Consider the following 15,881-nt stretch of genomic DNA (forward strand, 5'->3'; position numbering starts at 1 on the left):
GTTGATGTGTTTGACTACAAAGATAATTGATCATATTTTAGGTTCAGCAGTTTATTCGTTGGTAAACCTGGCCATGTTAAGGGTCCCCAACTTCTGATCTGCCTGAATAAGTACCAAAAGTATCATAACTTGTCTTTAAAAAAATTAGTCATCAGTAGAACTTTTGTGTTCCCCTAAGGGTCCTTGTAACTTCCAGTCCATGCTAAGATCCTGACTTAAACTAGTCTTATCAGAGTCAACATTAGAATAAACTGGCAGTTCATTCAGATATTTTTGAACATAGGCAGCATGCATGAATGACTTACCTTCCAAGGAAAACACTTTGATAATACTCATTTGGTTAAGTTCAGGTATATTTAGAGGTTTCTTTAGTATATAATCACACCTTCATATACTGTCTTTTAAAATTTATTCCTGACAGTTATAATTCATTGTTATAAGGCATAATATATGATTTATGGATTGCTAGAGATGTCGTTTATGGATTCCAAATCACAGTCATCACCATGTGCCTTTTGCTGTCCATGACCTAATCCTCTTCAAACATTGTGAAATGTTGTGTCTTCATGTTTATGCTCCTACACTAGACTGAAGAACATGGACGTTCTTTTTTTCATCTTTGCATCCCGTATACCTAGAGACCTGCAGTCATAGGAATGAGTTTATTGAATGAATTGGGCCCTGCTTAAGTCAGGGTCCTATTTTGATAGACGATTAAGGATTCCTGCTCTGTGATAATGGATAATAGTTATTAAATGTTTAAAGTTCATTTAGTAACAACATTAAAGCTTTCAAAAAAATCTTTTTAAACATTTTGGCTTATAGTATCTTTGATATAATTCTTTATAATCATTTCGTTTTTTTTAATTCCTGTATATTATTCTGAAGAGAATTCCATAGAGGAGGAAAGGTGAATCACTTGCTAGTATGAAATATGCCTGTCACTGTTTTTTCACTTGTGTTCAAACTAACAAGATGAACAAAATAATTTAGTGCCAGCGATTAAATATCTAAGTAGAGTATGATAAGCTTTGAAGTCATGATCCTGTGTTTGAAATTTTCAACCTGTGCCTCATTAGTAAAAGTGTTAAAAATTCAGTGCTTGATTTTCACATGAGAAAATAAATGTAGATAAGAGAGCATCCTTGTATATTATAATTTGGGTTTTTGTTTACAGTATGAGCTATGACAAAATATTGGAAAAGGGAAGAAAGTACTTATCAAAAGTTACTCTTATAATTCAGTGAGATTACCACTAAATTATGTATTTTTATTTCATTTTATTTTAGCTGGGTAATAAACTTCTTAGAAGTTAGATTTTGTAATCTGTTTGACTAAAGATGTTTGAGCAAACATTTTTTTAGAAATAAATGTTTAAATGATCTCTTTATAAGATATCTGTTTCGGAGAATGGTTTAAGAAAATAAAGCTTCATACCACCTTAAGTAAAAGACTTCTTTGACGTCCAGTTATCTAACACTAACTTATTATCCTCTTATTGATTGGGTTTCCCATTCATTGATTTGGCTTTTTTCTCCTTTTATGATTTAATGTGTTATAGTCTAGCTTTGAATTTATATTTTAAGTCCATAAATATCCTCTAGGATAAATATTTCTGAGTTTAATTGTGTAGTGTCTGTCTTCCAGAGGAATAGGCAAGAAGTTCAGATTCAGATGTGTGCCAGGTTGGTAATTTGGCTCATACTGCATGGGGAGAATAATCTCTCTCCTAAAATGAAACACAAGGATAAGTAATAACTTTTTATACATGATAAGCATCAAAAATATGAACCTGCTGGTCTTTGCTTTTCATTTTTCTTTACTTCTGTCTTTCAGTAAGTACCTCCTGCAGTGTGCAGACAATGTGATCAATAACTCAATAACTTTTTTCATGCAGTAATTATCTCCATGTGATATTATCTGAACACTGTTTTTCTCTATTACTCAGAGGATGCAGAAGATATTTATATAACCAGCTGATCCCATTTTGGATAAATGTCCTTTGTGACAGCAGAGTTCATAGTCTTTTTTAAATACCCTTTAAAAATAAATGCTCTATTAAAAGCTTTCCAGTTAATTTTCACTTATGAAAAGGTGATCACCAAAAGATGTAATTCTTAGACTTGTACCTTTTAGATTTTACAGTACGATAGCATGTCTTTCTAACTTTGAATACACAGCAATTTAAATAACTGAACCACTTGACATCAATATTTCAACAGTAATTTTTAGGTTTTTTTTTTTTTTTTTTTTAGATATTTACAGAGTTGTGAGCTAAACACACATAAGTTCTACCATCTCTGCATGACTCATACATGATTCCTGTTACAGGCAGAAATCCTACAAGAGTCCCGCATGATGATCCCAGATTGCCAGCGTAGGTTGGAAGCTGCATACACTGATCTTCTGCAGTTATTAGTAAGTAAAGATTTCCCTCTTACCCTTTCATTTTTTTTCTAGGTTAATATGTGGAAAGCCAAGATTTTAAGTATTTAACACTGAGAAGAACTAGTTGTGGTATTTTTTATTCACTTGCCCTGTGAACCAGTATATTTTAAAATATGTAATGAAGTTTAAATTATGTTGCCAGTAAAGATAGTGTTCTCTAACATGTTCATTCTGTTTATTTAAATTTAGTTAGTTAAATGTGTTTTAAGCACATGATGTAGATATTCTTAGTACCAGTATTAATCAGCAGTATCTTGAATTATTTGATTTTCATACATAGAGATCTTTTCTGATACATTAAGGGTGAGTAGGTTGAATTTTTAAAAGATTTAGATGTTTCAAATAAACTTGGACCCCCTAAAAAGGACCAAGATGCTCTTTCGTATTCAAACCTCAATCAGTTAGAGAGAAGAACAAAAAAACTGTTAACATGGTCTCTTCCTATTAAGTAGGAGCTAGGTTACAGTACTGTTATTATACTTGTTAGTATAAATGCCTTGTGATACAGTGCACAATCATTTTGTAAATGATTCTAAGAATAATAAAAAGTCATTGTATTTGTTTCTGAATAGAGATAAAAGCATAGTACCATACATATGAGGCAATTGATAATTGCTGTTTGGTGATAATTTCATGAAATTCTAATATTTCCTTTACTAATCTTTTTTATTCCTCTGTTTTTTTGAGCTATTAGCAATTATTGGCTACATAGCTATCTTCCTTATTCATAGTTGTTCCCTAGTGTAAAAAAATAATGTAAGACTTTCTCCTTATAATCTAACATATTCATAGAAAGAGATTAAATTTGGTTTCTCATGAGGATAACATTAGTATTCTGTCTGTAGAAAGAGAGAAATGTTCACATTTTACAATTATCTTGATACGGAACTTCATTTTTATCTATAAAAACCTTTGAAAGGTAAATAACTCTCCTTGACAACCAGAAAAGTAGCTCTGGTTTTGAAGTAAAAGATTTATAAAGCAGCAAATCATTACAATTAAAATATTACCTAAGACAAAGCATCATTTGTATTTCCTGCCAATTTAAATGCTTTTATGTGTTCATGCATCTAGTAACTAAGAAAGCAATAGAAAATGCTTGAAAAAAATAACATTGTCTTTGGCAATATATGCATGTGAGAATGTACAAGCTTTATTTTAGTGTTACATGCATATATCCCTCAAAAAGCTTTATTTTACTGTTAAAAAAAGATATATTTAGGTGTAATGTAGAGGTATAAGAAATTCTTATCTGTGAGTTAAGCAAATTCTTAGTCCTTTTACTTAATTTTCATATTAAACACATACATCGCACGCTCTCTTACATTTTATTCCCTCTGTTCTGTAACTATTTATATAGGTCTGTCTTTTTTTATGTTTTTATTGACAAATCTTCACACATACAGTCCATTCATGGTGTACAGTCATTGGCTCACAGTATCATCACATAGTTATGTATTCATCATAGATCTGTCTTTTATTGCCCTGACATAAATTGCTGACTGTAGCTTTAAAATCAACAAAATCTGGGGCGGGCAGTGGTGTCTCAGTAGCAGAGTTCTTCACCTGCCATGCTGGAGACCCTAGTTCGATTCCCAGTGCCTGCCCATGTTAATAAAAAAAAAAATCAACAAAATTTGCTAAACACAATAACTTGGACAGTAATTCAGTTGTTGATTATCATTACAGTTTTAAGTTTCCTGTGTATCAGTATCATGGAAAAACTCAATCTTTAATTATTGTTTAAAAACAAATGATAGTATTGTTTCTTCTAGTAGGAGTATGTATAATCATTAACAGGCAGACAATTCACCCTTCTAATTAAAAAGCTTAACTCTGGTGTAACATAATAGCTTTCTTTGTCATTGGGAGTAATTGGAGGATTATGGTTTTAATGTTATCAAGTATGCAACATATTGGTAAATAATTGTTTTAATTTTAGCTCATCATTAATAGGAATCCTTTTTATATGGTGATGTTGCATTGATAAAATGAAAATCAGTTGTTTTTATTTTTGAGATATTTATTTATGCTGACAACTTTGGAATGACCATGTTACTCAATTGTTATTTGGTAATATACTGTATTTAAGTAACAAAACTAACCTGATATTTTTTTCTTCCCCTATGAAAAAGAAACAGAACTGTGGGAAAACTGTGGAATTTTAGTATATCAAGATGAGGCTTAGGATCCTTTGTCTTTTGATTTTTGAGCTATTTATATTGGTAATTTTTAATTTTTAACTAAAGTACTAAAATTTGAGAAGAATGAACCTAGTTTTTATTATGTTTCATTTTAGGAAAGTGAAAAAGACTTGGAAGAAGCTGAGGAATATAAAGAAGCACGTTCAGTACTGGATTCAGTAAAGTTAGAAGCCTGAAATTTATCTGTTCAGGGTATTTTTGGCATTCAGTCCTGGGATCCATTCCACAATTATTACTTTTGATCACTCTGCATGTTCAAGTAGTGTGAGAATATGATTCGTTTTTTGCCATTGCATATATTTTTCTTAGCCTAATTTCACATGTCAAATAAATGAATTCGTCTAATAAAATTGTTTATTTCATACTTCACAGAATATTTTAAGCTAACTTTTTATTAATCAAATCACATAGACATGTTTGACAGTGAATTAAAATCTGTTAGGTTCTATCGGAAGTCTAGATATTTTGCTTCATAAGCATGAGTTAAAAATAGGACACCATTTTTAAAGTGAAAAATCCAAATTTTGAGCTGTTTATTCTGAGTAGCGTACAACTCCCTGTAAGAAAGGAAGAATACCTCTTTGTGGATAAATCCTCACAGATTAATCCTTTTTGTGGAATAAATGAAAGTCTTGTATTTTCATTAATACAAACTAGTGAGCAACATTTAAATCTTTTTCCAGAAAGCAAAATTTATACCAAAAGCATCAGCCATTTAAGTCTTTGAATGAGAGTCTTTTGAACAGGAAAGGTTTGAGCTGTATTTTAGAGGAATAATGGCAAAATTATATGCTGGGTGGGAAATGTCTAACCAGCTCTTCAGAAAGCAGGGAGAACCTCTCATTTCAGCTTTTGCCAATTTTTGTGTTATAAATACTCCTACCACAGCAAATTTCAAGCAACTAACATGACATCACTGAACACTGTTGGGAAGATAACCAGGTAGCTCCTGCTCACCACTGGCTGGTTACAGCTAACTCTTGATTATCTTGAGTGGCTAGAAAAAGGATATTGTTTTACCACAGAGTATTTTCTCAGTGTAATTACAAACTCATCACCTGATCATTTTAAGTTTATTTTCCAAAAATATAAGACAACTCATTTAGTTTCCTTCAATTTCTAGAAAATGGATGTATGCCTTTTATCATCGCCTCATATGAGCAGTGTGGCTTTGATCTAATGGACCAAAATTGTATAACTAGCATTTATACTTTTAAAACTCATATTTGGAAGAAAAGAAAAATGTTGATTTTTTTTTTTTTTGCTATAAAATAATTATAGTAGTAGTATGGTGCATCTGATTTTTTTTTTTTTTTTTTTTGGTCGATCTGATTTTGAGAGTTGCAGATGATCACTAGAAGCCATAATGTATCAATCATTCAAAAAAGTCAGAGAAGGGGAAAATAATATGGTGCTTTCCTAATGTTATTTCTAAAGGCTCTTCTGGTGTTATAAAGCACGGAATGTATCATATTTACAAGGAAAAATGTTCATACATGCAGAAAATTATTTAATCAGCAAATAACATCAGAATTATCTGTAAATTGGAATGTCAAATTACATGGCATTTTAAAAGTACTTGAGGTAGGAGAGGAAGGATTGGGGAGATAGAAACATAATTACAGTATGAAATTTGATACTAAGGTGTGGAGATTTGGAGATTAGAGTACTTGGAAAATTGAAACTCTAATTTAGATTATTATGTGGTTGGTATCAAGCACCCGAATACTTGACTTTTTTGTGTGTGGATGTGTATTTGATTTTCCAAATAGAATTTCATTTAAAGAAAGTATTTTACTGTTTTTTTAAAACTACAAACCATTATTTCATTTCAGCCTTCTTTCTAATACATAAATACCTTATATTCATGGCAAGTGATTACCTCACCAATGAAAAGTTGAAGGCAGTATAACATCATAATAAAAATCTGTTGGTCCCTCCAGAGAAATGTTAAACTGAAGTGGGAATTTTGCAACCAAGTCCTGAATCTCAGATGCTGAAAATAATTTTCTTGCCAAGAAGCCTAAGAAAGAAAAAATCAACAACAAGGTAGATGAAAGGAACTGTATTTTAGGAAATTCCTATCTCAACTATAGATTTCATACTATATCCCTCTCCAGGTATTGATGAGAAGTAGCCAGAAGCTTAACATTCTGTGAAAGCTGTTTCTGGGAATTTTTGACACAATCCAGTTATATTTTCATCATTGAGAGGCACATTAAATTCACAATTGTAATCAAATTCAGTATTAACTTATTTTAAACTTTTATTTTTTAAAGCCTTGTTTCTGTACAGCAATAAGGATATATTCCTGAACGTAAATTTGCCTTTTTCTCCCTGCACCAGCACCTGACCCCCAGTCAGCCTAGTAGTTGCTCAGTAAGCATTTGTAGAGTAAAAGCAAGAACATCTTTAACCTCAGATGCAAGAAAGAATGCTAAGAAAGATACTATAGTATCACTAACACAGTTAATATAATGTTTTTCAAACTGTTTTGATCACGTGTCACAGTAAGAAACACATTTTCCCTTGACTCAGTATGTACATATAGGTGTGTGTGTGTATTCATTCTACAGAATAGGCTGTAGAATGAGCAAAATGCACCATCCAGGCCGGTTTTGACACCATTGAGAGCATTTCCAATCATAATATTTTCACTTGGATATTCTTGGCTAATGAGAACATCAGTCCTAGTAAATCAGAATATTCCCTCAGGAATATTCCCTCAAGTCATGTAAACAGTTCTTTGGTAGGAAGGGAACTTGTAAGGAAGAAAAAAGACACACTGCTAAAATAAGTATATGTTTATGAATAATGAAAGCTTGTTAAAACAATATATTGGATTTATTTAACATTTCTCAACTTTCTGGTCAGCAACATTTAAACTTAATATTTAAAAATTGTCTCCATGCCTTTACCTGTGCATTGAATCACTTCTAAATTGAGCAGTCAAACCTGGTTAATCTAAACCACTACTCAAACTTCAATACCTGGCTTTTTAAAAATCCTATCAAATTTAATAAGGACATATCCTTCAGCTGGTTATCTCTTAAATCTTATTATTAAGTCATTTAGATAAACCAAGGCCAGATCAGTCCTTTCTTTGATGGAGAATTAGGATCTTTAAATGCAGGGAAAACTTGACATGTATGTGAAAGCAAGAGCTGTGAAACATTTGGCATATAAGGGTTAATCGGGTCATTTAGTCCTTGAAGCTCTTTTGAGTGCTTTAGCTGGAAAGAAAATGGAATGGTTTAGATATGGTGTGCTATGAAACAAGTTAAAAGTATTATTGTACTTGAAAATTTTCAAGAGTACTTCATAAAAATCTGCATTGCCCTCCACTATTTGTCCTACTGCATTTACAGAAAGAGGCATTTGTTAATGACTTTTTTAGAGAGAGGTATAATTAATTTATGTCATAGTAGACTATCTTTCTTATCTCTTTGTTTTGTGCTTTCTGATGGCTATTAGATAATTGAAAAGATGCTTTCAAAGACCTGGGAGAGAATATTTTCAATATATCACAAGAAATTAGTATTTTTAATGCTCAACTCCTTAAGGGCAGTGCAAGGGTAGCTCAGTGGTAGAATTGTTGCCTGTAATGCAGGGGAAACCCAGATTCGATTCCCCAAGCCTGTACATGACCCCCCCCAAAGAAAAAAACCTCCATAAAATTAATAAGAAAAATTAACATCCAGTATAAAATATACAAGGGAGTGCTCACTTTGGTAGCACGTATACTAAAATTGGAATGATACAGGGAAGATTAGCATGGCCCCTGTGCAAGGATGACACGCAAATTCGCGGAGCGTTCCATGTTTTTTAAATAAATTGTCTTCAAATAAAAAGAAAATACAAGGGATATGAATAGGCACTTCACAAGAAATGCAAATGAATGGCTTCTTTTTCAGTGTTCAGCTTCAATGCAAATGAATAATTTTTTTTTAGTGTTCAACTTCAGGAGAAATCAGTGAAATTCAAATTTTAAACAGTGAAGCAAAATTTATAAAGATGAATATCCATTGTTTAGTTGTAGTAAAGTAATAGCCAATAAGTTTTGGTAAGAGGGTGAAATGACAAATAAATATTGGAAAAGAGTCATCATCGTTACATGGAGATGATTAGATATGTACAAGGAAAACACAGTAGAATCATCTGTGAAATAATTAACAGCAATGAGGAAATTAAAATGGGTAGTACAAAACAAGTAGAACCTAAAATCTTTTTTCTGCATGCCATCAATAACCAAGTATAATGGAAGGAAACATACCTACTAAGAGTCATGAAGAGGACATTTTATAAAATGACTTGTTCTGTATAAGAAGATTTAATGTTGTTAAAATATGGCTTCACCCATTTCGTTCTGTACATTTGGTGAAATAAAGTACGACAGACTTTGGTGGGGGCGAGAATTAGAAGAAATGATTCTAAAACCCAATTTTAAAAAAAGGCAGTAATAGCTTTGGGAGGGTATGAAAAAAATAGTGATGAGGGGGAGGTAGGCTCCCCATTATTAAAATGTTATAGGATAGCATTAAATATATAGTAAAATGGAAGATCAAGGAGTATAGAGTTCAAAAGCAAATCCAAATATATAGGGGAATTTAGTATATGATAAAGGATGTTTCAAGTCCCTGGGGAAAAGACAGATTATTCAGTAAGTCATATTGGGATAACTGGCTCACACCAAAATAGATTTCAAATGGATCAAAGATTTAGAAATAAAAGCTTAGAAGAAAACATTATAGAAATTAAGAGATTAACAAGGAATTTCTTTATTGATATAACCAATGATGGGGTAGAAAATTTAGGACATCTAATACACTGTTGGTGGAAATATTTTAAAGATGGTGATTCTCCACGTATTAGTACATTAATTTAACAGGTACCAAAATTTATAGAGATAATGAAAAATAAATGGCAAGACTATCCAAAAAATCTACATACAGAGAATTGGTGAGGGGAAGAAGGGATAAATGCAGTTGAGTGTTGAAACATTAAACAGAAACTGACATAAAACTAAACTGTCAGTAGAATAGGCTAGAAAACTCAAACCAGATTCAAGTATATATCAATATGTAAGTACTTCTTAGAGATAGCATCTCAAGCAAGTGGCAAGAGGATGGATAATTTAGTAAATGGTACTTGGAAAATATGTCACCTATTGAGAAAAATAAAATAAAAATTGAGTTCTATTTCATCGCACACAACAAAATAAAGGTTAAAGAATTAAACCATGTGTGGTAGTTAGATTCAGTTGTCAACTTGGCCAGGTGAGCGTACCTAGTTTTGTTGCTGCAGACACGAGCCCATGGTACGTGAACCTCATCTGTTGCTGATTTACATCTGCAGTCAGCTAGGAGGCATGCCTGCTGCAGTGAAGGACATTTGACTTAATTGGCTGGTGCTTAAATGAGAGACCGCAACGTAGCACACAGCGTAAGCAGCTCGGCATTCCTCATCTCAGCACTTGGCAGCTCAGCCCAGGCCTCTGGAGATGCAGAAAGAAGTCACCCTGGGGAAATTTGTTGGAACCCAGGGGTCTGGAGAGAAGGCCAGCAGAGACCATCCTGTGCCTTCCCACTTAAGAAAGAACCTCAGTGGAAAGTTAGCTGCCTTTCCTCTGAAGAACTAACAAAATAAATCTCCTTTTATTAAAAGCCAATCCGTTTCTGGTGTGGTGCATTCCGGCAGCTAGCAAACTAGAACACTATGATTAAACTCAATATTGTTCAATGGGTTTAATCATGGTTTAATTCTTTACTTTTTAATTAAATGGTTTAATTCTCTACTGTTGCAAGCACGATTCTGGTTTTGAGATGCAATGGTGAGCAAGACAAAGATGTCTGCTCCTGAGAAGCATATAACTAATAGAGATCTACAAACAATAAATAAACAAGAAAATATTAGTAATATGTTATATGCATAGAAACAGATGGTATGATAAAAAAATAACTGGGTGATCAGAGAAGACCTTTTATGAAGATATGACATTTAAACTGAGCTCTGAATCAAAACTGAATATTGGGAGGTGTGTTCCAGGCAAAGAGAATAGCTTGTATGAGGTATGTGACAAGAAGGAGCTAGGTGAGTTCTAAGCGAAGAGACTAGTGGGGCTAGAGTCAAATGAGGGAGTTTCATACTAATAAGAGAAGCGGGAAAAAAATTTAGGGGAGTGACATGATTTAGTTAGCGTTGTTTAATGGTCCTTCTTATTGCTCTGAGACTGAGTATTAGGGGGCAAAAGTGATAGCATAGATGGGCTCTTGTACTGGTATAGTTAAATATAAAAATTAAAAGCATAAAAGAATTTTTTGGTTAATATTTTATCTTAATGTAAAGAATGGATTTATATATATACAAAGAAAATGAAAAGATTTTGCAAAACAAAAAATTGTAAATGTCTGTTTTTCAAAATGAGACTAAGTTTCATGACAAGCATCAAACTGGAATATATATTTTCTACACACAAGATAGAAGACATACTTTTTTTAAATTTTATTTTAAAGAAGAAAATGAAAGTTTCTGATAGCAAAAAGAGTCAGGGCCTTAACACAAAGTATGGAGTGATGAAGGGTAAATTCACTAGTAAGTGCATTGTGTAACTTTTTAAAAACTTACTCAGTTTTAACAGAAAATTAAAATAGCATAGTCAGAATTTTAAATCGGGTTGATAGGAAGCTGATTTTTCAAAAATTGTCATCTTTAACATGCTTTCCACAAACATCTACTAAAAATGAAAACAGCAGCAATAAAAACCTTATATCCTAAGTAGAACAGAATATTAAACAAATCTAACATTAGACAACTGAAATTGTGCTACGTTTTAAATTCTCACTTAATTCTGGTTCTACGACCATTTTGAAAACAATTTACCATTATCTAGTAAAGTTGAACTTAGAAAATTGTATGTGTGTGTGTGACATACATTCCTCAGAAACCCTTGCACAGGAGACCCCTAGGAATATTCAGAACAGTAGTCTTTGGTATCACAAAAAACTGGAAATGAGACAAATATCCATCAAGTATAGAGCGAATAAATAAATTGTATTTTCATCCAAATATAAAGAGCATAAAATTGGATAAATGTCCATGGATAAATCTCAAAAACCATGTTGGGTGTAAACAGGAGGTCATGGGGAAAATAGTCCTATTTCTGTTTAAAGGAAGAACAAATGCAAAATTGAAAAATACTTTGAAACGTAAAATTAAAAGTATAGAATAATGAAAAATTCAGGGTAATAGTTCTGTAGGCAATAAGGAGTAGGGGTACAGAGGGAAAGAGATGCAATGGGGCATGGTCACCAGGGGGTTCACAGCTACTAAGGATTTTCTTTTCTTTAGTTAAGTCGTAAATATCTTCTATTATTATTTAAACTGTACATATATTTTAAATGTATTTTTTTCATAACTTTGAGACAACTCACATACCATTCCATCCACCCATTTAAGTAAGCAATTCAGTGGTTCTTAGTAAATTCACAGAATTGTGCATCCGTGTTGACCACTATCTAAATCAAGAATGTTTTCCGTCATCTTCCAAAAGAAACTAGTAGGCCCATTTACAGTCACTCCCCATTTACCCACCACACCCCAGCACCACACAACCAAGTCTACTTTCTGTCTCTGCGGACTTGCCCATTCTGGACATATATATAAAAAGAATCATACTGTTGGTAAAGCAGCCATTGATGAATCTGTGACTCCTCCCCAGGTTTGCCCTAATCAGAGCCCTTGTTTGGGAGCATTCCCTTATTTGAAGGCTGGGAAATGAGCTCATGCTCAGCCCAGGTTCTTCTTCCTTCTAAGGTGATCCTCCCCTGCAGTGTACAGAGAACGTTGTACTGCTTAAGCATATGCTTCATATGACATCTGGCCAACCCCACTGATATATCTCTTCCTGGAAAGAAAGGAAACAGGATCTTCCATACAGTGACAGGCATGTCCACAGTCCTTAGGCTTACATCGACTGTAAGTAGGGATCCACCGGCTATAGGGGACCTATGCGCCCTATCAAGCTAATGTTGCTCTGTCTCTTCAGTATGTGAGTAAAGCATTGCTTTAACTAGTGCCCTTGTGTGTTTTCCTTGGTGACTCAAACACCACAACGCCATGGACAGAAGTGTCTACACTACTACTCTTGGAGATTCAGCTTTGCCATATGGTAAAACTTTACCCTGGTGGTAAATGGGAGCCTTGGTTTGACACATACAACTTGTGGTCCTTTGTGACATGCTTCTTTAACTTAGCATAATGTTTTCAGTGTTCATCCATGTTGTAGCATGTATCAGAAATCCATTTCTGCTCATTCTAGCATAGTATTCCATTGTATGGATATATCATGTTTTATTTATTCATTCATCAGTTAATAGAGATTTGGATTGTTTTCACTATGTGTGTATATTGTTTGTAAGTACAAAATGCCTCACAATTTTTAAAATTTATGACAGAAAAAAAAAGGCATCCAAATCTTTATCTTAGACTCAGCCCTATGTAGAGGCAGGGAAAAGAGTAGATGGCCTTCATGACATTGAAAGACTGAGTGTTTAGGGACAGGGCCTAGAAACCTCTTTGACCCCAGCTTGTCCTCAGGGCTTAGCACATTGTCCCACAGTCAGTGAAGCTGACCTAGTAAATGTCTGTGAATGAAAAATAAATTAGTCTCTGAGCTTCAACCCTTTAAGCCTGTAAAAAGAGTCATGGTCCTAACTGATAATTGCCGTATTAACTATGCAGCTAGCATCACAAATAGAAATGTTACACCCTTTGGCCTCTTGAACATTCACACATTGCCAAAGGCATTCAAGAAATGCATCACCCAGGTAAATGGTGCATAGGCTTGATCAGTACAATTGCCTTCAATCAGTTTCTGGTCAGGGCTTTTTATGATTTCATGCATTAGCTTTAGGAAGTCCCTGATGTTCAGTTGTCCCTCTTTACTTCTAGGAGTTGAGACTTGCCCTAAAGAATTTATTAGATTCACTTAATATTGCTTCTTTGCCTTGGTATAACCACTTTTGAGATTATGGTGTGGCTGCTTACAAGGTAAGTATTTATGTGGTACCTACTTAAAAATAAGAGAAAACAGCTACTATAGGGATGTAAGTATGTATTACATGTTCCGGTAATAGTATAGTCAGTTGAAAAAATAGTTTTTAATTTGTCTTGTTCTGCCTACCCCCTTTTTAGATGCAAATATCTCTTTGTTATAATTTTGAGATAGGCTTATTGTTCATTCATATTTGGTGCCCCTTACTGCACTGATCATCTCGAAATCAGGTGTGGTCAAATGGCTGGTTTTATTTTTGTTTGGTTGGTTTTTAGGTGCATGGCCCGGAAATTGAACCCAGGTCTCCCACATGAAAGGCGAGCATTCTACCACTTGAACCACCCATGCACCCCATATGGCTGTTTTGAAAAGTGAAATATAGATGATGGCTAGGGAAATTAGAAAATATCTTGAGATGAATGAAAATGAAAATACAACCTCCTAGAATTTATGGGATGTTGCCAAGGTACTGCTGAGAGAAAAATGTATAGCTTTAAATGCTTACAGTAAAAAAGATTCAAAGCAGAGACCTAACTGCAAAACTAGAAGAACTAGGAAGAGAACAAACTAAACCCAAGGTGAGCAGAATGAATGAAGTACAAAAGATTAGAGTAGAGATAGAGAATTAAAAACCAATAAAATAAATACAACCAAAGATGGTCCTTTGAGAAGATCAATAAAATTGACAAATTTTCTGCTAGATTGATGAAAAAAAAAGAGAGAACACCAGTAGTTTATACCCCAGAAAAACATATTATTGAATTTAACCCATTCCTGTGGATGTAAACCTATTGTAAATCTTTTGATGAGACTACTTCAGTTAAGGTGAGACCCACCTCATTCAGGATAAGTCTTAATCCTTTTACAGGAGTCCTTTATAAATGGAATTACTACAGAGAGAGAAATCATGGGAGCAAGAAGCTGAAATCAACAGAATTTGAAGCAAAAGAAGGAACTAGCAGATGACACCCTGGGCTTGCTTTTTGGCAGAAAACCAAGGATTTCCAGAAGGCAATCTTTGAGAAGAAAGCTTCAGCTTGATGCTACCTTGATCTGGATAGTCTCGAGGACTCAAACTGTAAGCTCATGAATTCCCATTGTTTAAAGCCAAACCATTTCATGGTGTCTGCTTTGAGCAGCCTAGGAAATGAAGACAGATACAAATTACTAAAATCAGAGGTGAAAAAGGGGACATTATTACTGATCCCACTGAAGAGAGAGGGATTACTAGGAACTATACGTAAACAAATAGGATAACCTAGATGAAATGGACAGATCTCTAGACATACAAACTGCCTACACTGACTCAAAAAGAAGTGGATCTTAACAAACCAATAACTAGTAAAGACATTGAATCAGTAATCAAAGACAACCCAAGAAAGAAAAGCCAAGGATTAGAGGGCTTCACAGGGAAACTTTGCTAAATATTCATTCTATATTTCATTCAACATTACCCTCAAACCAAAACCAGATAAAGATACCACAAGAAAATAAAATTACAGACCAATAACTGTTTTGGACATAGATGCAAAACCTCAAAAAAATATTAAGAAACCTAATCAACAGCACATTAAATGAAGTGTACACCATTTTCAAGTGGGGTTTGTTCTGGGTGTGCAAGGGTGGCTCAACATAATAAAATCCGTTTATGTAATAAATAACAGCAGAATGAAGGGAAAAAAGCTACACAGTCATCTCAATTGATGCAGAAAAGACATTTGACAAAATCCAGTTCCCCTTGATAAAAACACTTAGAAAACTAGGAATGAGAGGAGACTTACTCAACATGATAAATGGAAAACTCATAGCTAACATCTTATGTAATGGTGAAAGACTGGAAGCTTTCCCTCTAAGATCAGGAATCAAACAAGGATATACCACTGTCATTATTATTCAACATTGTACTGTGAGATAAAGCCAGAGCAATTGGGCAAGAAAAAGAAAGGAAGGGCATCCAAATAGGAAAGGAAGAAGTAAAACTTTCTATATTTGCAGATGATGTGATCCAATTAAAAAAAAAATCTGAAAATTCCACCACAGTCCCTGGAGGTAATAAATGAATGCAGTAAAGTAGCAGAGTACAAGATCAACACCCCAAAACCAATAGTGTTTTCATACAGTAGTAGTGAATAATCAAAAGAAGAAATGAAGAAAAAAATCCATTTACAGTAGCAACT

General features: G+C 33.7%; 1 protein-coding gene and 1 non-coding gene across 2 annotated transcripts in view; both read left to right on the forward strand.

Moving 5' to 3' along the window:
* TBCA (tubulin folding cofactor A) overlaps positions 1-5,026 on the forward strand; it is a 127,062-nt gene extending 122,036 nt beyond the window's left edge. Inside the window, exons 3-4 of the mRNA XM_077139362.1 lie at positions 2,332-2,418; positions 4,748-5,026. Of these exons, the coding sequence (XP_076995477.1) occupies positions 2,332-2,418; positions 4,748-4,828 (168 nt within the window). The 3' untranslated portion in view covers positions 4,829-5,026. The remainder of the gene's footprint in view (positions 1-2,331; positions 2,419-4,747) is intronic.
* A 3,345-nt stretch (positions 5,027-8,371) lies between these two features.
* Positions 8,372-8,478, forward strand: LOC143665874 (U6 spliceosomal RNA). The gene has a single exon (XR_013167269.1). It is a non-coding gene; the product is annotated as a U6 spliceosomal RNA (small nuclear RNA).
* The last annotated feature ends 7,403 nt before the right edge of the window (positions 8,479-15,881 follow it).

Source organism: Tamandua tetradactyla, chromosome 21, assembly GCF_023851605.1.
Source record: "Tamandua tetradactyla isolate mTamTet1 chromosome 21, mTamTet1.pri, whole genome shotgun sequence".
In the NCBI taxonomy this organism is placed as follows: domain Eukaryota; kingdom Metazoa; phylum Chordata; class Mammalia; order Pilosa; family Myrmecophagidae; genus Tamandua; species Tamandua tetradactyla.